The 22,214-nt window shown below is 47.6% G+C and overlaps 1 protein-coding gene across 8 annotated transcripts in view; it reads left to right on the forward strand.

The window, feature by feature from the left end:
- Nucleotides 1-22,214, forward strand: part of tncb (tenascin Cb) — a 95,564-nt gene that overhangs the window by 38,513 nt on the left and 34,837 nt on the right. For 5 of the 8 annotated variants that reach the window (XM_078953450.1, XM_078953453.1, XM_078953449.1 and 2 more), the window contains exons 3-6: nucleotides 1,330-2,553; nucleotides 6,148-6,411; nucleotides 6,492-6,607; nucleotides 6,823-6,976. In XM_078953450.1, the coding sequence (XP_078809576.1) occupies nucleotides 1,330-2,553; nucleotides 6,148-6,411; nucleotides 6,492-6,607; nucleotides 6,823-6,976 (1,758 nt within the window). The remainder of the gene's footprint in view (nucleotides 1-1,329; nucleotides 2,554-6,147; nucleotides 6,412-6,491; nucleotides 6,608-6,822; nucleotides 6,977-22,214) is intronic. The other 3 variants (XM_023958081.2, XM_078953452.1, XM_023958080.2) reach the window with 1 other exon arrangement.

A 22,214-nucleotide genomic window follows, 5' to 3' on the forward strand; every position in this document is an offset into this window, starting at 1 on the left:
CAACCTTTGAAACCACCACATAATCCATCAGTGCTTTGTCAATCACTCTTCCACCACTCTGCCTCACCCACGTATACTTATGGATCTCTTTCTTTCTGAACCATGTATTCCCAATCACCATCTCTCTTTCAGTGCACATTCCTATCAGTCTCTCACCATTATCATTCTTTCCAGGAACACCATGCATGCCAACAACACCCTCAATTTTCTCATCACCCACTCTAGCATTCAGATCTCCCATCAGCACTACATTCACATTTGCTCCAAATCCTTGCAAGCACTCATCCAAGTCGTTCCAGAAGGTCACTCTCTCCTCTTCATTCCTCTCACTGCCAGGACCATATGCACTCACGAACACCCACAGCTCCTTCCGAAATTTCGCTTTCACCCATATCAGTCTTGGTGACACCTCCTTCCATTCAACCACACATCGTCTCACCTCACAGCTCACCAGCAAAGCCACACCTTCTCTTGCTCTCCCGCTCTCTACACCAGACATTCTCCCACTCACACTTCCAAACACACACTCACCCTTCCCTTTCATCTTTGTCTCACTCAGTGCTAACACGCTCATTCCCCTCCTGTCAAACATCCTTCCAATCAGATCTCTTTTGCTTCCGTCTGTACTACACCCCCGCACATTCAACGACCCAATCTTAAGGGTTTGGGGAGGTAATCTCCCCTTCCCAACTCTACCCTGTCCGTAATTAGGAATGTAGTTACAGGGGAGAGGATTCCCAGTCCTCTCGCTCCGTCCCTTTTAGTCGCCTTTTACGACACGCAGGGAATACGTTGGTAGTATTCTTTACGACCCCCCCTAACCACAGAAAACATTATTTGTTTTCACGATAACAAATAATATGCTCAAGAAAATAACTCACCAATAATTCACCGGTGATCGCTATCATTAATTGGTATCAAATATTTTTTTCAAAACATAATTGGTATTGTATCGAATCTGAAAAGTGTGTCATTGCCCATCCCTGGTTATGTCTCATTTAATAGCTTAGTCAGTTATTGTAAGCTACTCCCCCCTTACTGATGTGTTGTAGAAGTGTTCACTACGACCTGCAGCCCGCAGCATGCACGTAGGAAAACAATTAACATTTTCACTTTACGGGTTTACTGAGCGGTCTACCACATAGATTTTCTGTGTGGGTCAGCGGTGTGCGGGTTTGATCATTTCCCCGTGCAAACAGCTCGTATCCACCCATAAGGAAACCTGGGACTGTCACATCCTGACTTTAACCCCCCCCCCACACACACACACAATATCATTTGCATTTAGAAGGTTGTTTATGAACTCTCCTTTGCTGTTCTGCCCTCCAGCAGGTGAGCTGTCCACAAAGCCGTACTGTAACGGGCGTGGAAACTGGAGCACGGATAGCTGCAGCTGCACCTGTGAACCTGGATGGAAGGGCCTCAACTGCACAGAGCCAGAGTGCCCCAATGACTGCCAGGATCAGGGGCGCTGCGTGGATGGTCAGTGCGAGTGCTTCGAAGGTTTCACCGGGGACGATTGCAGCATCGAAATCTGCCTGATGGACTGTGGTGACTATGGCCACTGCGTGGAAGGGTCCTGTCTCTGCGAGGACGGCTTCATTGGTGAAGACTGCTCCCAGACCAACTGCCTCAACAACTGCCTTGGGCGTGGGCACTGTGTGGAGGATGAATGTATTTGTGACCATCCATGGACGGGATCCGATTGCTCTGATCTCATCTGCCCCAATGACTGCTATGACAGAGGACAATGCATCAATGGGACTTGCTACTGTGAAGAGGGGTTCACTGGAGAGGACTGTGGTGAGCTAACCTGTCCTGCCAACTGCAACAACCGCGGCCAGTGTGTAGATGGCCAATGTGTTTGTCAGACGGGCTACAGTGGGGAAGACTGCTCAAAGCTCACCTGCCCAAAGAACTGCCACGAAAGAGGCCACTGCTTCAATGGGAAGTGTATCTGTGATCCTGGGTTTGAGGGGGAGGACTGCTCCATCCTCTCCTGTCCTGACAATTGCAGCAACAATGGCCAGTGTATTAATGGGGAATGCATATGTGACATTGGATACCAGGGTGAAGACTGCAGCGAGCTGTCCTGCCCCAACAACTGCCAAGAAAAAGGACGCTGCATCAATGGGCAGTGCATGTGTGAAAAAGGCTATGCAGGGGAAGACTGCAGCACCAAGACCTGTCCCAGAGACTGCATGGGCAGAGGAGACTGTGTGGATGGGAAGTGTGTGTGTCTTGTGGGCTTCACAGGCAAAGACTGCAGTGAGCTCACATGTCCCAACGACTGCCAGGACCAAGGCCAGTGTATAAATGGACAGTGTGTTTGCCACCAGGGTTTTACTGGTGAGGACTGCAGCGAGAAGACGTGCCCCAGCAACTGTCTGGACAGAGGGTCCTGTGTAGATGGCAGCTGCATCTGTTACAAGGGCTTCACCGGAACAGACTGCTCTGAGCCAACTTGCCCAGGAGACTGCCAGAACCACGGGAGCTGTGAAAATGGAGTCTGTGTTTGTGATGAGGGCTTCGTTGGAGACGACTGTTCTAATGGTAAGCTAGCCCATGTATGTACGATGCCAAACTTTAACAGCTTTTTGAATTGCTGGCATGTTTTAGCAGGGGTGTAAAACTCCAGGCCTCAAGGGGCCGACCTCCTGCTGGTTTTTCAGAAATCCTGTCTCATCTGCTGTTAATTACCTGGATCAGGTGTGTTTAGCCAATAAGGAGCTTCAATGGCAGGTTGGTTGGAAAATATGTAAGACACTGTCCCTTGAGGCCTGGAGCTTGATACCTGTGTTTTAGAGGATTTTCTTTTGGTGTTTGCTTTCATTTCCAGAGAAGAAAGCAAAGAAGACAAACACGCACAAACTTTCTATTTATACATGATCTTAAATCGTTCCCTTTTAAAGATTCTCCATCTGGGTTTAAATAGAATTAGGTTGATTTTCACTTTAGGATCCATTTCGGGCTATGAAAATTACTGAGTTGGTTCTGCCCATTTGGTTAGACCACAGCAGCAATTGGAGGGAGGTTCATGATTAACTGTGAAACACATCACTGAGGTGACGCTCAAAAATTCTAGACATTGTTTATGTGTACATGCTTTGTGCTGGAGGGTTTACATTCTCCGAAGGCACAAGTTTGGCACCATCCTTCATGATTTCTGTAAAATGCTGAAGCATTTATGTGCAGCAGGCTGATATTTCAGTAGAACCTCACACAAACGTGCTTTTCTCCTTGCTGCAGTTTGACTGTTAGAAACGAGGAAATTAGTGTAGTTTGTGTGGACGTCCTACAGCCACTTAGGGATCACGTGGACACCACGTGCGTGCAGCATGTTTGCATCAGTTAGGAACCAGTACTTACACCTTACTAACGACTAGAGGGTGGCGGAAGGACGCCGTACGACATCAGCACCCGTACGTTATCACTGGGTGGAAGTTCCATTGGCCTTAGGAATACTTTGTAATACACATACCATAATGGCACATTCCATTTTCATACGAGCCTCAAAGGAGCTGCCAGGCAGGCATGTGCACTCAGAGTGTCCCTTTTTGTCTTGTAATAAAAAGTGCCCTTGTGCCCTCTGTGTGTTTTCTTTTTACATTTTAATTTAATTTAGTTTTTATAAGCAATAATAAGTTCCCATTAGAGATGTAAAAAAAACCCAAACAGCAGTACAAAAAACGCACGATATTAAAGCGTACCCACAGGACGTTTTTCAGCCACTGTCTCTCTGTTCTGTAGGGATCCACTCGGTCACAGAGCCGCCCGAGAGGCTCTGAAATGAAATAAGTAGCAATTTAACAAAAACAAAACTGCAGAGACTAAAAAGAAAACTAACAAAGGCAGAAAAAAGTCAAAAAACAAATGCCGATACTGAGGTCAAGCAAACCTCAGTATCAGCAGAGCAAAGAGACAAGAGAAGCAAGAGGGATTCTGAAGACTGAGAGGCTGCAACTCAAATAGCCTGATAACGAAGTGTAGGCAGCGGCGCACACCTCCACACAGAGCCACTGGTAGGGGGTGGAGGAAACATCCAGCTGACCTGCAAAATTCACAGAGGCGGAGCTACAAGTTATGGTGTAACTAGTCGCTATCCACTGATTCAGTGAGCTTAAATGTAGGAAATATTTCAGTTATAGTCAATGAGTCAGCTTCTACTTTAGCCGGACGTCGGAGCATCAGTTCAACACAGAGCAGATCGTGCAAGGACACGAAACAAAGACAGCAAGTTAAATTTCAAAATAAATTGGACCTTGTACTGATGTAATGAACGACCAGCTAGTACAAACTGACCACCAAGGAAGATATTTTGATCCTCCAGAAGAAATGTTCCACACAGACTCCATTAGGTTTTGAGCAGTTCAGATAATCCAGAAATCCAAACAAGAACAAAAAAATCTCCAGCAGGTCAGATCACAAAAAAGGAGGAGAACAAAAACTCACAGCGTTTTAATGTGTCGATGAACGCTAGGAAATCACACAGAGAGCCGAGACTACTATGAAAACAGAGCAAATGAACTGGCACTGGAGTGAGCTGAAACAGCAGTATATATAGAGAGGTGAACAGGTGAGACAAATGAGAACTGAATACATCAGGGGTGCTCACACTTTTTTGGCGTGTGAGCTACTTTTGAATCGACAATGTCTTGAAGATCTACATATATATATATATATATATATATATATATATATATATATATATATATATATATATAAAGTACTATTAGTAAATGTTTGTTAGTTATGTTTATTAGTGACATTATTGTTTATGTACTGATGATTAAAAACTACACAGTGAGAGTACACAAAGATACTTTTGTATTAACAGATGAGGCGTTTTGTTACAAAGACAGAAAGCATCGACCATCGTATGTCATGCTCTGCTGTAAACCGTGCAATGGGGGGAGCATCATGGCTTTTCAAAGGCGCTGCTGGCCTCGTACGAAGCGCGTGCCACGTAAAAAACAGCTTCCTTATGAGCTCGTATTTATCAGGTGAGAACTGCAGAGCTGATAGCAGGAGGACACACGCGGGGCGGCTTCAATAAACACTCCGCTTGCGCGGAGCGGTCTTCTGCCGGGAACTTGACGTGACGCGGGGCAGAGAGCAACTCTCTTATGACAGAGAGTTCGCGTTCAGTGTTTTTAAACACACGTCTGCAGCGACGTATGCATCAAAGGATGTCCGATTGGCCGTTCTGCATGTCAATCAAGTCCCGTACTTCTCGGTGAGTATTTTGATTGGCTGGTGGATTTTTAAGAAGTACTTTTTTTAAAAAAATCTTTTCTGTCCCGCGATCTACCCATAAATGTCCTTGACGATCGACTGGTCGATCGACTGGTCGATCGACTGGTCGATCGCGATCGACGTAATGAGCAGCCCTGGATTACATGAACCTGGGGCAGAAGAAAAAACAAAAAAACTCTCGTAAACTGGCACTCTTTCCTCCGTGACTAATGTTTTGGTATTCTTGCATTCACAAACATTCATTCATTCATTCATTTTCTATTCCGTTTGTCCCTTTTGGGGTCACGGGGCTGCTGGAGCCTATCCCGGCCACTTGTGGGCCAAGGCAGGGGTACATCCTGGGCAGGTCGCCAGTCTGTCGCAGGGTAGAATGTCCACAAACACACACCCATTCACTCTCACACTCACACCTAGGGACAATTTAGAGTTGACAATTAACCTATGAAGCATGTTTTTGGACGGTGGGAGGAAGCCGGAGAGAACCCACGCATACACGGGGAGAACATGCAAACTCCACACAGAAAGATTCCCCATTGATGTTGTTTTTCATGTCCCCCAACCGGGACTTGAACCGGAGACCTTCTTGCTGTGAGGCAAGAGTGCTAACCACTGCGGTTAGCGCTCTTAATCATCATTACATAACCACTGCGGGTGGTAGCCAACATTCATATATGCAATATGTGCTTAATATCAAAACTGTGTAGCCTTTGTCCCAGCAGTTTGATTAGTCTTGTTATTCCATAATCCTGCGTCTGTGAAAAAATCCACACATGACCCGAGAAATATTTGATCACCCTTTGGATAAAAGACAAAAGACTAAGCTCCACACCCTGTTGGAAGGTGGACACCTGCGGTATGGAAGTGAACTTGTGATGGTTGCTCTGTTCACAGTCTCTCCACCCAAGGACTTGACAGTGGTGGAGGTCACTCCAGAAACTGTTGACCTCTCCTGGGAGAATGAGATGCATGTCACAGAGTACCTCATCACCTATTTGCCCACGGCTCCTGGAGGTCTTGAGCTAGAAATGCGGGTGCCTGGCGACCAGAAGGAGGCAACTATTCAAGAGCTGGAGCCTGGTGTGGAGTACCTGATCAGCGTCTATGCTGTACTCAGCAACAAGAAGAGTGTCCCTGTCAGTGCTCGGGTGGCTACAAGTACGTTTACACACTCAGCAGCAGCTAGGAAATCCCATTCCATAGGACTGCTCGATCATCTCACACAGTTCCTCTCACAGATCTTCCTGAGCCTGAGGGTCTAAAGTTCAAGTCAGTAAGGGAAACATCAGTGGAGGTGCAATGGGACCCCCTGGATATTCCTTTTGACGGCTGGAATCTGATCTTCAGGAATACGGTGAGTTCTGCAGAGAAAACCAGATGAATTGGTGGTCATCATTGCACGCCTCACCCTCAAATGTGGACTGCATCATGTGCATGTGGCTCAGGACTCGGATATGAAAATCTGAACCTGAAAGACGTGATGAGCATGTGCTTAGATTAACATTAGAACAAAGACAAGGTTCTGGATGGGTCTATGTCTGTTTAAAGGCCATCTTTGTTTTTTTGCAGAAGGAGGACGATGGTGAGATTCTGAACTCCCTTGGCCGCCCAGAGACTGTCTTTGAGCAATCAGGCCTGGGTCCAGGCCAGGAATATGAGGTCAAGCTAGAGGTGGTGAAGAACAGCAAGCGTGGTCCTCCAGCCTCCAAAAGCGTTGTCACAAGTAAGTGTGTGCACAAATTTGGAACAAAAGAAAAAGTTCTGACCCGGGAGCATTCCCCGAGCCTCTGCTCAAAGATGACAGATTAGCTAACATTTGAATTCCTTTCCTTATGTAAAAATATACTAACCGAAGATTCCTCTAGATGGACTGCAGGCAGAGGGAAAAGTGGCATAGTGGGGGAGTGTCTGACCTAAGATCAGGAAGTTGTGCTTCAAAAAGTTTGGTTGGATCATACTTTAGACTCCACACATGGGACTCAATTCTTCTCTGTTTGACGCTTAGCATTACCCCTTGTGCTATCCTATGACCCCCCCCCCCCTTCCATTGAGGTGTTCCCCCCCACCATGACAAAGGTGGATAAAGGTGGAAAGATTTCATGTAATCCATGGACACCAGTGAAGATCACAAATCATTGAAGAAAAAAGGTTCAGAGCACTGTCCAGTGGGTCTAGATCAGTGTTTTTCAACCTTTTTTGAGCCACGGCACACTTTAACCTTGACAAAAATCCCGCGGCACACCAGCATCCCAAAAAAAAAAAAGCAGAAAATTATGGTCTGTATTGATCGACAGCCCCCCCCCCCGCAATCTCTCGTGGATTTTTGTGATAATTGTGGCAGAAAAAGCAGGAAGTTGCGGCTGTTTTTTTCTAAGAGATGAACCACCAGCTAAAGACGAGCTTTAGCTGGTATTTTTGTTAGAACTGAGCGACTTTAGAAGAATTAAGAACAAGGAAGTGAATACTTTAACCACTTCTGATTGGTCAGACTGATGACATGTGATTAAGCCTTGAAGAATGATTGGCGGAGACAGTTAAAGGGGCGGGACTTTTCCTTACACAGTCATAGCTGCAGCTAAATCGCGGTACCGTGATTCTGATCAAAATGTCTTTAATAGAATTAAATAAACACAAATAAAAAGTAATTTTAAGATCTTTTATATTCCTAACTACTCAGTGTTTTATCAGGGCCTGTTTGGATGAACACAGAGCTGAAATCCTGGAGATGGAAAATGTTTTTAGATCAGTGAATGAGGGCAATTTCTCCACGGCGCACTTGACCATCTCCCACGGCACACTAGTGTGCCGCGGCACACTGGTTGAAAAACACTGGTCTAGATGACCCAACTCCCAATGTTAAAGTGCCTAGGAAAGCACAAGGGTTAAATAGTTGGATTCCACCATCACATGGTTTTTGAAAGTGGTTAAAGTAAGTGGTGACGGGCTGGATCAACAATAGGACTTGTTCTGTTGTAAAAGTGACATTCAGATGAAAAAGACTTAAAATACTTTTCAACATTTGCTCTTCATAATGTCTCATCTGTAACTTTAGGTTTTATTAGCTGTGTTTACATGGACAAAAGTAATCGGAATAAATGCCAGAAGAAAAACGCATCATGTAAACACGCCGTTCGGAATAGTCTCCCCCGAACAGACTCGTTCGGATCAAAATTTCTTTCCGATCGAGATAGGTGGGCTGTGCCGATTGTTTATCCGATCGTGTTGCATGTAAACAGTTCATTCCGACCGTGTGTCACTACTGCTCTGGTTTTACGTCATGCATAGACCTAGCGGTGCTCCAGAAAAAGCGTTTTTCTGGGCCCATTTATACGGTTGGATTTTAATCCAACCACTGATCCAATCAAGATATTCTGCCCATGTAACTGTGGCTACTGTTGCCGTCAATCACAAGTTTGTCTTTACCAAGTGTTCCAGAGTTTTATGTGTTTTAGTTCAGTGTAAATCTAAGCTACACACACAGTAACGTCTCACTCACACGCACGTGCGCATGCATACACGCACGAACACCCACACACACACACACACACACAATAAAAGCTCATCATAAAAAAGTAAATATAAAAAATACCTTTACTACACTGGACAGAGGATGTTCAAGATGGGTCTCAGAAACTCAGACATTTGTCAGCACTGTGACAGTAATCTACCCGACAATTACATGCATGCACTATGGTTCTTCACGCCTGTCCAGGCTCTCTGGCAGCAGGTATGTGCCGATCTATCAGTCTGGCTTAAGGTTTCAATCACAGCTTCACCGTCACTTTGTGTGCTTGGTGACATGAGTGCCATCGATGTAGAAGGAGGATTAGGCTCTATCATTTTCATAACTCTTTGCATTGCTAAAAAAAATATTTTAATAAATTGGAAAAGCAAGAAAAATATAAAGATAAGTCAACACAGAAACCTGCTGCTTGATCATATCAGCTTGGAAAAAATGTCAGCCCAAGGTTCAAGTAACTTTGAAAGAATTTGGTCTCTCTGGTCTCCCATAGCTGACTCCATGACTTAGGGGGTGGGGGGGCCTGGTCGTCGCTGCTCCTTGCCCTTCTGCCGTGGGCCGGGGTGGGGGTCGGGGCCTCCGGTGCCTGGCGGGGGGTGGTGGGGCTCCGTTGGTCGGGGGGTCGGGTCCGGTGCCTGGGTGGGGCGGGCTGGGGCGCTGCGTGGTCCTCTGGGCTTGGGTGTGGGGGTACGTGGTGGGGGGGTGGGGTGGTGGTCTGGCTTGGCTTGGGGGGGTGGTCCCTTTGCCTGTGCTGGGGGGGGTTGGCGGGGGGCCCTGCTCGGGGGGGGCCCAGCGGCGCCGGATGGGCTGCCCATCTACACCTGGGGCTGGGATCGGCCCTTCCCTGGCTCTGGGGCGGGACAGGACAACCCTCTTGGGGCCCCCGGTCGCTCTGGGTGTCATCCGCTTCGGCTGCGGGGTCTTGGGTGGGGTGGAGTGGGGGGTCTTGTCGGCCCTGTCCTGTGGGGGAGCATTCTGGGGGAGGGGGGGGGGCCGCTATTGGTACGGGGATAGGGGGGGTTGACGGGTCGGGGTCTCCGCTGAGGCCATCGGCGGTTTCCCCGGCCGGTTGGCTGTCTCGGTCCCGTCGAGGCCTGACCAGAGCTCTTCTAGGGCTGGCGTTTGGGGGTGGGGGCCTGGGCTTGCCCTGGGAGGGGGGGGCTACGCTTTCTGGCTCCTCTCTCTCTCTGTGGGGTGGGTGGTGCTGGGCCTGGGGTGACGGCGCCTCCGGGGGTGGGGCCCCTGGGCTGGGTGGGCCTGGCCCCCTTGCTGGGGGGGGGGGGACAGCTGTTTGACCACCGGGGGACAGTCTACCAGCTGTCCCCAACTTACCCCCTTCCTCATATAACCTCATATTAGGGTGAGGGGGTGGGGGGCTTAGCCTGCGATGAGCCTTGGGGGGGGTTACTAGGCGGTGGCCCCCCTCCTATGGTTGCCGTTTGGAGTGGGCCCCCCCTCTTTCGGTTTTATTTGCACCTTAGACATGTAGGGCCCATGGTAGGGGGGGTGCTTGGACATCACTGCCAGCAAGCAGCAGATGTCCTCCTAGCACCCTACCTGCCAATTTTAACCGCACCTTAGACATTTAGGGCCCCTTGGTGGGGAGGGTGAGGGGACGTCACTGTGAGTAATCAGGAGATGTCCCCTTAGTGCCCTACCCACCAATTTTAACTGCACCCCCCTTAGTACACACACCCCTCCCCCCTCAATATATACATCCCAACACAAACACACACACATGCACACACACACCCTCTCAAACACACCCCTTGCACACACATTTTGCAAGGAAGGTGGGACCTAGGACCATCTGTCCCCTACCTCTTCCCTGGTGGGGGGTACGGGCCCCTTTGCAACGGCGGCCGTGTCCCCGGGGTGCCGGCTTCCTGGGCCCGACTGTGCTCCCTCCGCGCGGTGGGGGGGTTCACATTACATCTGAGTCGGGGGTGTTCGTGTCCCTGGGGGGTGGGTTCTGGTCCTTGCTCCTGAGTGCTGGGCCCCGCCAAATTTCCAACTGTGGCCGAGCCTGGTCGGGCCATATTTACAACACCCCTTGTGGGCCCTCTCTTTTCCCCGGGGTTACCCCCTCCTGGGCGGGGGTGGCGGGCCCCTGCCTTGCTCCTCCCTGGACCAACCGTGGGCCGGGCGGATGGCTGCCTGGAGTGCGGAGCGGGTCTCCCTTGGGGGATCCTGGCTCGTACCTGGGGTTGGGGCGGGGGGGATGCCCGGAACTCCTGGGTGGTGGTGGGGTGCTCGTCTGGGGCTGTGGGCGTCCTTCTCCGGTGGGGCCCTGCGTTGGGCTCTCCCGGCGGGGGGGCTGCTCTCCTGGTTGGGCTGGGGCGGCGCTCTCTTTCCCTCCGTGCCTCCCTGCTCTCTGGCTCTGGGGGCCTTGCGGCGGTCCTGCTGGCCCTGGCCTGGGTGGCGGGCTTGGTTGCCCGGGCGGCGGTTGTTCCCTGCCGGTTCCCGTGTGGCGTTGGGGGGATTCCGGCTGCCGCTGTTGCTGCGGTGGGGGTCTTGGGGTGGGGATGGCTGGGCACACTCCCTCCTTCTTTTCACGTTCCACCATCCATTTTAGAAGAACATAAACACTCACCTGAGCACAGGTGTTAGCTCACCTTTGCACTAACAGTTTGCATGACTGAATGACTGAAATATTTCACACTAGTTGGTTTTAAGGCATAAGTATGCGTGTGAACACTATCTGTTTTGTGTACATGTCGACAGGTGGACATTTTTGCAGCTAGCAGGTGTGTTTATAACATTTGAGTGTGTGTGTGGGCGGGCCCCGCCCTTTTTGTGCTACATTTGAGCCTTGCCGTGGTGGTGGACGGCCGGTGGACTTGATGCTTTGTGCTGCTTCATGGTCTTATCCCCCTTCCCCTCCTATTATCGCCTTCCTACCCCCCCCTCTCTCTGGCGTCCCTCTCTCTTCTTCCCCTCTTTCCTTTTCCGTCCGGTCCAACACCAAAGATTTTCAAACATGATTGAAATTAATAAAGTTTGGCCTCAATTACAGAAGGGGTTTTGTCTGAAGATTAATAACCCCTCTTGTTAAAGTAAAATATGTCCAACACAAGAGGCCCTCAGCTCTCATCTGTCTGCCCAGCTGTTGGACAGGACAAGTTAAAAAAAAAAATACCTTTGACATGCAGAGTAGTTAATGGTAAATGAAGGATACATAATTTAAAAAGCCATCCATCCATCTAGCCAGCCAGCCAGCCATTTTCTAAACCTTCTGAATCCTTTTTGAGGTAATAGGGTTGCTGGAGTCTATCCTGGCTACTGTTGGGTAGGGTTAACCCTGAAGAGAGTGGCAGTGGAAGGGTAAGAACAACCGAACAGACCCACCAAGGTTGGAAACTGAACAGAACTGGAAAAGTATATGGGAGAAAGAGAGCACATAACAGCAATGCCCAGTGGCTGGTGTCTCTAAGAAAGGAACAAATTAACCTCCTTGAACAGAACCCAGTAACCATCACATGGCCGACATCCAAGAAAAAGTCTCAGGTATGAAGAACTGGACAGCACCGGGCCCTGACATGATGCATAACTACTGGCTAAAGAAACTTACCGCACTCCACTAGCGCCTGGCAGCACAAATGAACCAGCCAGAGATGGGACTCACCCCAAATGACTAACGGTAGGATCCGGATCCAGAAGGATCCCTCAAAGGGGGCAGTCCCATCCAACTACTGACCAATAACCTGTCTGTCCACAACATGGAAGCTCATGCTCACGCTCCCATTCGAGTACAGTACCAGGAAAGGGAACACACTATCTTACCCTTCACTTTCAGTGCAGAAATAGGTACATGGAGTACAGTTTTCATTGCGGCACCAATTCAAGGTGTGCAGGGGCACGATCTGCAGGGAAGCTGCATGACGAGCAGAGACTGTGGAACCTGGAAGCCAGCCAACTTTGTCAAGGGTTTTGCGTCACCCGCCAGAAAAGGAAGTGCTGACCAATGACAAGTAAAATGTCCATAGATGAGAGAGGTACAAGGAAGGACCAATCCAAACGCTGGTTAATGTGTCGAATGTACACAGCAGCTTTAACAGAAAGGACACAAAACAGAGAGCCACCATAATAAAGCCAGCATCGAAAGATGGCCAAGAGTCACATCTGGCTCCTAAATAACACACTGCAACAGAGAAAAACACCAAAAGCCACAACAAATTCAGGCAGCATGAGAAACTCGTCCAGACGAGGACCGCCAGCCTTCATAACCACGGAAAACACCCCACAATCCCTGAAACGATAACCGGACGATGCAGCAGAAACCAAACCAGGTGCACATAATTACTTTTAAGAAAAAGAACTGTAATTCCCAGGGTCATTAGGGGAGTGACGTCACAGATGACTGGGTCAAGCAGAGAACCAGGAAGAGCCTCGGAAAAGCCTAAACACAGAAAAACACAGGAGAATGATCGCATGGCACATTCACCATAGGGATTCCGGTGATCACGGCACTCAAGAAGTCCCAGACATCTCGCGATCACTGCAGGACGCTCACCCAGCAGATGCACGCTGGAGACGCGGCTGCAGCGGCGCCGAAAGACGTGCCTGCTGAAAATCCAAAAAAAAAGGAGCGGCAGACGTGGGGAAGATGGACGCCCCAACATCAGAAAAAGGGAGACCAACGAGTCTGAAAAAGAACGGGGGGAAGACATATGACGCTGAAAAAAGCGAGAAGAAGAACAGCGAGCATGGAGAACCGGTGACGAACGCAGCGCTTGCGGTAAAGGAAGAGAAGGAAAAACTCGCATACCTGGACTTAAATGGGACACTGAACAGGTGAGTTTATTAAACTGAATCACCTTAGGGAGGAGTAACCACAGTAAACACACTGCTTGAGTTATCTGCCTGAAATTCTCCCAAGGTCGCTCACTTTTGCAAAAGCTAAACTCGCAATTTGATAAACAAGGAAAAATCGGTTACTCTGTTGGTTGTGGGGATGTTCCCTTTATGTTCTGTCTCTTCTGAAAAGTTGTGTGAAAGTTGAATTTGCTTGTTTTAAGTTGATTGTCGACCTTCAAAAGTCTGTCTGTCTGTCGATCGATTGATCTAACTAACAGTCAAGTCACATACTTCTAGGTGAGTATGATGATTCGCTGACAGAATTAAAAAATATATATAATTTGGTTATTTATCTCTGATGACCCGCAATCTACCCACATGTCCTTCGCGATCGACAGGTCAATCATGATCAATGTAATGACCATCCCTGCTTTAGAGTCACCAATGAACCTATGAAGCATGTTTTTGGACAGTGGGAGGAAGCCGGACGAAACCCACACATGGATCCCGCCATGTTGGAACCAGAAATCGTCAGTTAGTAGTTATTGATCCGAGTTGGTCTGAGTCAACGTTTCTATGACAACCACTCTTTCCAGTAATGGATTGAGTTTTTTATTTTTCTATAGAAGTCTTTTGGATTTTGGCTTCTTGTGTATGTGTGTGTGAGCTGTATTTGTGTTGTGTACATGCTGATGTGCGTGTGTGTGTGTGTGTGAACGTTTCTGGAGCCAACCAGTAAGTCTCCTGGCAGAAGGCAAAGAAGTGACAGTGGAGGGATCCAAGATGAAGTTTGCGGCTTTTCACCCACAGCCATGTCTGTAAATATCTGCAGATGCACAAACTTATTGGATTGAAAAAAACAAACAGATGATGTTCAATATCCTTCTTGTCTTAATGGAGCAAAGGGGCTCTAGCTTTAGTCACTGGCATCCACCTCCTACTTAAATCAGCATCCAAAGCCTCCACAGTTTCAAACCCACATCAACCCTGAGATGACCAAACAAACGGGGTTCACTGGTCAGGCCAGTACAAAAGCCACAGTAGTAGCCAACCATCCCCTTGCAGAAAATGGACAATGTGTTGAGATGTGTTTTTATTCACTCTCCAACTTCTTCATTCCTTTTTTCTCCCCTCTCTTGTACCCGTATTTTATTTGGAGGGGGGGGGGGGGGGGTGTCTGTGTGTGGGGATGTTCTTCATTAACAAAGTTTCCCTTCCATGAGCTGGAAGGTGCTTAATTTTAATTGGAGCTCACAAAAGTCAAACTTCAACTTGTTTGCATGTCTTGTTGGATTTGCATGGCAGCAGACTAATTTGTAAGGTCACTGCCTCTCCCCTCCCCCTCTGTAGTTAGTCTGTTTGGCTGAGGGCAGCCAGACTCAAAGGAACCACTAACCCCTCCCTAGAGAATGGCATTGTAAGTAACAGTGATGCCCTGGAAGCCTCTTTGAGAGAAAAATGTGTGCTGAGCTGAGAGTCAGATTGTGCACTTTATCACTGGCGAACACAGGGTTGACTTTCCCAAACTTGGATTTGTGTGACTAATCAATCTGAGGTACCGATGGATGCCTTTCACAGAAGGAAGAAGCTCATGAATGGAGAAGGTCTGCTAAAACAACTGCACAGATGGAGCTAATATTTCTGTCTTTTGGCTCACATCAGTGGATCAGAAAAAAGCCTGACAGAAACATAAGGCAAATGGTTCAGCTCCATCAGGGACAGAAACATTTTAGAATTTGAATCAAACCACCGCTGCGGTGGCTGAGCTGGAGCTGGACTGGATGCAGTGTGAGCCCAGGGTTTTCCTGCAGCGTTTTCAGCTTATTTTTCATCAACCTGTTAATGAGGAACTTACAGTGGAGCTGCTTTTGGTTGACTTCAGCTCCACACTAAACACCATATTATCAGAAATGCCCAGTGATATGCTGATGAAGGTAAAACAGACTCCTGATGGGCTGACCACAAACAGCAAGGATTGGGAAGCATGCATCTTCATCCATACCTTTCACCACAAATTCCCTCAGGCCTGCATGCTAAGGATCTTCCTGTGTGCATGTGATGCAGATGACTGTGTGTCTTCTCTGGTAGAGTGAGACCTGGTAGAAGGAAGTGTAGCAAACAGTGATCCCTCGCTATTTTGTGGTTAATCTTTTGTTGTCTGACTTATTGCTGCTGCACTGGCTCCCTGTACCTCAAAAAATAGACTTCAAAGCAGCTCTGCTTGTGTACAAGTAGCTCCATGGCCGAGAACCAAAGTACATCTCTGACATGTTAGTGCCATATGAACCATCTCGTACTCTGAGGACCTCAGGGCCCGGCCTCCTGTTGATTCCCAGAGTCAGAACTAAACAAGGGGAATCAGCGTTTCAATATTCTGCAGCTAAAATCTGGAACAGCCTCCCTGAAGGCGTAAGACAGGCCTCTTCTGTGTTCATGTTCAAATCTGGACTTAAAACATTTCTGTTTAGCCGTGTATATGACTGAAAGGTCCTATCTGCACTTTTCTTTCCTTTCCTTCCTTTATTTTTAAATTAATTTTCAATATTTTTGTTTTCTTTTATAGTAAATTTTACATTGATTACTTCTATGATGTATTGTGATTTTAATGCATTTTTCTGTTTTGTGAAGCACCTTTAATTACTTTGTGTATGAATTGTGCTATACAAATAAACTTGCCTTGCCTTGCTGTGTCCCTCTGAGCGAGCACTGTGAGAATGTACACATGCACACCTACATGCTGCTGCGCGCGTCCACTTGGTCATCACTAGTTTTCAGCATACACGCACATATAGAAGTAACTCACTGCAGTTCTGCAGCACAGTGTCTTAGCCACGCCCCTTCCACCTCCTTCCTGGGACAGCCGTGGTGCAGCGGTAGGGCGGTCGACCCATGATTGTAACATTGCAGGCTCGATTCCTGCCTTGCCTGCTCATGAGTTGAAGTGTCCTTGGGCAAGACACTGAACCCCACCTTGCCTCTGGTGGTAGGCGGGCGCCTGTGTTTGGCAGCGGAGCCGCCACCAGTGTGTGAATGTGTGTGTGACTGTAAAGCGCTTTGTCCTTGTGGGAAGAAAGGCGCTTTATAAGTATACGCCATTTACCATTGCCATTCATTGACGGCCAAACAACCGAGGTGTTTCTTTTTCTAGTCTATATAATGTTGATATAATGTTATCAGTTTTGAGAGAGTTTGTTTTTGTTTCTTTAATGTATAATTTAAGAGAATTAACTGTTAAAATTATGAAATTAAACGAAGAACCTCGATGAAATCTTTTGTTGAACTGAAAGATTTCTGAGCAGGAATGTCTTTTGAATAAAATGCCTAATTACATGGGAGTGGCCAGAAGGGAGAATATAGGAGGTACCCCACTCTCACAATGGCAGTGAGTACAGAGACAGGCAAAAGAAGTTCCAATTTGAAATGCAAAAAAGGTGTTTTGATTCTGAAATCAGATTAATATTTCAATGAATTTGAAGAACCTGTTGTATTTATTTTTGTCATTTTGCTCTCATCCCTGCTCTATTTTTTGTGTGCTCCAAAGACTTTATTAAAAGGAAAAACCTAGAAAATCTCTCCTGAATTGCCTACAGGTTTTTTATATTTTTTCTGGACTTCCTTAAAGAACCCTAAACACATACTTTTGTTTTTAACAGCACACTATGATCTTCATCCTGGTCGGCTGTAGACCTTATCAATCTCCTCCGTGGTGTGTCTCCTGTACAGAATGCGTTCAGTTTGTTACAGTCACATAAATCTTTGATCATGATCAGATCTTTGTTTTCATTCTGTAATCCTGGACTTACTTTCTTTGAACGTTTGAACTTTGAGTGTTCAAACAAGAGAGAAAAGGGTGAAAATGTTCTTGTCTGTCGGAGAAAAGTGTAGAAAATATGTAGTGAGGAGTTTCCCAGCCTTAAAATGTCTGTACTTTTGCTCTGCGCCTTTCACCTACCGCGGGGCACTTATGGAACGTAACTCCCACGATCAACAGGGGAACTCCACAACAGTTGAACTGTGCATATCGTCCTGAGCTTTGGGGGAGGAGTTGGAGAGACAGACTCCACCACATTTGAAGCTTCTTGATGTGGACATGGCTGCCAATACAGCTGGAATGGTGGGTTAGGGTTAGCAGAGGCTTCACTTGTAAAGCCTGTTGAAAAATACATTTGACAGTCAAACTACTGGTGGCTTTTCATAATTCCACAATAGAGAGCATGCTGATGTAATGCTTATGATACAGTACCCCTGCTGCCCCACCCGGGGCAGAAAAGCACTGCAGAGATGGTCTTCGGCCGCCTGCTGCCCCTGCTGGAGGAAATACCAGAGAGTTAAGAGCTCAGTTAAGAGCTAAGAGAGATCCAGTAGATAAATACATTTTTTACTGACGTACTGAGTACCAGGATATAACTTCTTCTCACTGCACAGCACAGATTACCAAGTTCTTCCTTGTATTGGTAGAGTGCGACAGTCAGTCCTGCATTAACCTTTGTCCTATCTTAGATGACCCCCCCTTCCATTGACGTGTTCCCCCTACCATGACAAAGGTGGATAAAGGTGGAAAGATTTCATGTAATCCATGGACACCAGTGAAGATCACAAATCATTGAAGAAAAAAGGTTCAGAGCACTGTCTAGTGGGTCTAGATGACCCAACTCCCAATGTTAAAGTGATTAGGATAGCACAAGGGTTACAACTGTTCTTCATCCTTTTTGTTCTGAATGTCCTTCCAGAGGTCAATAGTTCAAAGTATGCTGTTGGAGTAATAAATTCTGGGAGAAATAAATTTGATGTGGTTTATTGTCAGAAGTCAGAACTCTAATTCCCTCTCTGACCCTGACTCTTTTTGCCTGCCGGTTGCCCTGACCTTTGCCTGTATTTAGACCATTTTGTCTTTTATTCCTTTTTATCAACTCCTACCTGCCTGACCCTGATTCAGTTTTGTGGACTTTTAGCTGAGCTAATAAACCTGCTGCATTTGGATCCAGCCGTCTGCCTGTTCTTGTGTCAGAATACTTAGCCAATAATGGATCGGGCAGCAGGAGTTCCTAGCCCGACAAACCCATTTGGGTTTGCTTCTTTGTTAATGGAGCATGGTTGCCAACTCCAATGTCTAACCTCTGCAACCGAAGCCATCATGTCACAACTGAACATCAACCTGCCTGTCAGCGACACATCCGCATCCACACTCCGCCTCAGTCATCACCGGCTGCCAGAGACAGCGTGCTTGGATCAACACTCGCCTACGCACCGGGACAGAGAATGACGTTTCTTGACAAATTCAACGGGGAATGCGTGGCGTTCCTCTTGCAGTGTGATCTGTTTCTGCGCCAACAATCGAGCCTCTATCCCACGGAAGATGCTAAAGTGTCACTGGTATGCTCCCTCCTGACTGGAAAAGCGCTAGCGTAGATAGTTGAGCTATGGACTGGAGGTGCCTTACTCTTCCACTCATATGCTGCACTCACACAGCAGCCAGTGTTTCCTCTGGTTTTCCAACTTCTACAGGCGCTTCATTCGTGGTTTCAGCTCTGTGGTGGCTCCTCTCACTTCTTTACTGAAGGGCGCTCCCATCTGCTCTGGACCCCGGCAGCCACAGAGGCATTACGGACACTGAAACAGCCCTTTACCCAGGCGCCCATCCTCCTTCACCCAGACCCGGCCATGCAATTTATCGTTGAGGTGGATGCCTCTAACGCAGAGGTCTGAGCCGTGCTTTCACAGCGTCATGGTCAGCCAGCCAAGATTTTCCTTTGCGCCTACTTTTCCTTAATGACGCAGAACAGAATTATGATGTGGGCGACTGGGAACTGCTGGCCGTGCAGGAGGCATTGTCTGAGTGGAGGCACTGACTCGAAGAATCAGCTCACCCCTTCCTGGTTCCAACTGAGCACAAGAACTTAGAGTACATCAAGTCTGCCAAGCGGTTGGACACACAGCAAGCACGTTGGTCCCTGTTCTTCTCACGCTTCCGGTTCCAGATTGCATATCTCTCTGGTTCCAAGAATGGAAAGGCAGATGTACTGTCTCGTCTACACGACACACCTGCGGAGGAACCAATCGCACCAGAACTAGTCTTGCCTTCATTGCTGATCCTGCCACCTGTACAGTGGGACATAATGACTGAGTTGGCGGAGCACAATGCCACAGAGGTTCCACCGCCATTCTGTCCAGCCGATAGGGTGCACGTCCTTCTGTCCCATCGGCAACAGGTTGTCCACCTTGTGCATGATTTGCCTGCAGCCGGACATCCAGGTATGGCCATCACTCAAGCATTACCCGCAAAATTTTTTTGATGGCCCACGCTGCAGGCAGACATGGTCCAGTATGTAACTCGATATGCATCCTGCCAAATGGCTAAGTCGCCTTGACAGCCTCTGGCTGGCCTCCTGCATCCACTGCCCATACCACGGACGTTCCTGGTCGCAAACTGCAGTGGAATTCATCACAGATTAATTTTTACTTTTTTTAATGTCTCCATTTTTTTTTTAACTTGTGTCTCTTAAAGTCTCCATTTCGATGTTTAGACTAAGGAGTCTAGACACAGTTTGGGGTGGCAGTGGCTCAGGCAGTTGAGCAGGTTGTCCAATGATTGAAGGGGTTCCCCCCCAGCCAACTGTCGTTGTGTCCTTGTGCAAGACACTTCAATTCAATTCAATTCAATTCAATTTTATTTGTATAGCCCAAAATCACAACAACAGTCGTCTCGATGGGCTTCGAAGTAAAACATGAAATCAAAAGGATCACGACTACAAAGAGTTCAATAGAAAAATACTAAAATGAACTAACAAACTGACTAAGCTATACTGGCATCCCTGCCCTTAGACCCCCCTTCGCGGTAAGGAAAAACTCCCCAAAAAAACGGATTCCGGAAAAAACGAAGAAACCTCAGGGGTGCCCACATGAAGGAGGGATCCTCCCCCAGGACGGACAGGCGATTTACCAGAAATCTTAGAGAAGAATTAACTTATCTAAATCTACAACTACATATATAAAAGTCCAGCAGACGAGCTTCATCCAGCCGTGGTTGTGGGGACAGTCTTCACCCTCCTTGCCTCCAGTGTGGCTCCACTGGTGTATGAATGTGTATGAATGATCCCAGTGATGCCCAGAGGGGCCGTAGGAGCAAACTGGCAGCCACGCCTCTGTCAGTCTGCCCCAGGGCTGCTGTGGCTATAACAGTAGCTTACAATCACCAAGTATGAATGAGGAGTGAATAAATAATGGACACACTGTTAGCGCTTTGAGCATTTGGAAAAGTGCAGATAAATCCAATCCATTATTATCATTAGTAGATCTACCACAGTCGAGAGGGAACACCACCATCCTCTCAGTTATTGATCGTTTTTCTAAATCTTGCCGGCTGATCCCTTTGCCTTAGCTGGCCACAGCTCTGGAAACAGCAGAATGACTCATTGATCACGTGTTCCGGCACAATTTTTTTCCGGGAGGACATCGTGTAAGACCGTGGTACCTAGTTCACCTCACATGTGTGGCGCAAGATGTGGAAGGGTCTGTGCATTAATCACCTCCGGCTACCATCCTTAATCCAACGGCCAAGTGGAGCGCCTTAACCAGGAAATTACTAGGTTCTTCCACATATACTGTAGTCGACATCAAGAGGACTGGAGTCAGTTCCTGGTTTGAGCTGAAGGGAAACAGATGAGATAATTCTGTTTCTCCCGCAGATGGGTCATACCATATTTTGTCTGCTTGCTCGATCCTTGACAAGATTGATGGGTGTTAAGCTGTGTGAGCCCACTAGCATTTTTAGGGAACACTTTGTGAGTCCAGGATCCATTCGAAAACAGATAAGAATTCTCTTGATTCCTTTGGCTTGGCCACCAGCCTAAGAGCTTTTATCTGTTTAAATGCAGACCAAACTCCACATAGAGAAGCCTTGCATGTCATATCCAAGAGCCATGCCAAAGCTCTTGCCTTGTTTTTCTGTGTCATCTTCCAGCACAATCAGGGTCATGGTCAAAGCCAGATCGCAGTGGGTTGACTTGGGTTGGACCGGTCTCTGGTCCAACCCAAGTCAATTCAACCTCTGTGGAGGGTTGTTGGTTCTATAGAACTAGCGGTGTCTTCTGCTCATGGCAGGCCTGGAATGGGTTCTCAAAGATCTCAAAGGTCTTTGCCTCAATGATTTGAGTTTTTACATTTTTAATGTCCCTATTTTGATGTTTAGACTAAGGAGATCTAAAGACAGATAAGTTGTGGAAATGACCATGACTCGCATAAACACACAAAGGCCCCTTTAATGGCGATGTTCTGGAAGAAAGAGGTAAATAAGATCCGTCTTTGCTTCTTCTAGGCTGATTCAGAGTGGCCCCTGGGGAACACTCTGGTGGGATATTTATAGTACACTACACTATTTAGGAACCAAGGTGGGTGGATGAGAGGGACAGCTCTCTTTAAGAGCAAGGCTGTCCCTGTGCCGATACCTGTACCTCCTTTCTGCTCCGTCCTGCAGACCTACATCTACTTGATGCTTAAACAGTTTTACCAGCAGCGGTTGATCTGGATCTCAGATTCGAGAGGATCAAGACTACAGATGCGCGCCCGGACTTCATGTCCGTGGGCTGTACCGCTGGAAAAAAATGTTCAACTCTGATGTTTTTGATGATGCAACATAGCGAGCACT

Source organism: Oryzias latipes, chromosome 9, assembly GCF_053564925.1.
Source record: "Oryzias latipes strain Hd-rR chromosome 9, Olatipes_Hd-rR_3.1".
Taxonomy (NCBI): Eukaryota; Metazoa; Chordata; class Actinopteri; order Beloniformes; family Adrianichthyidae; genus Oryzias; species Oryzias latipes.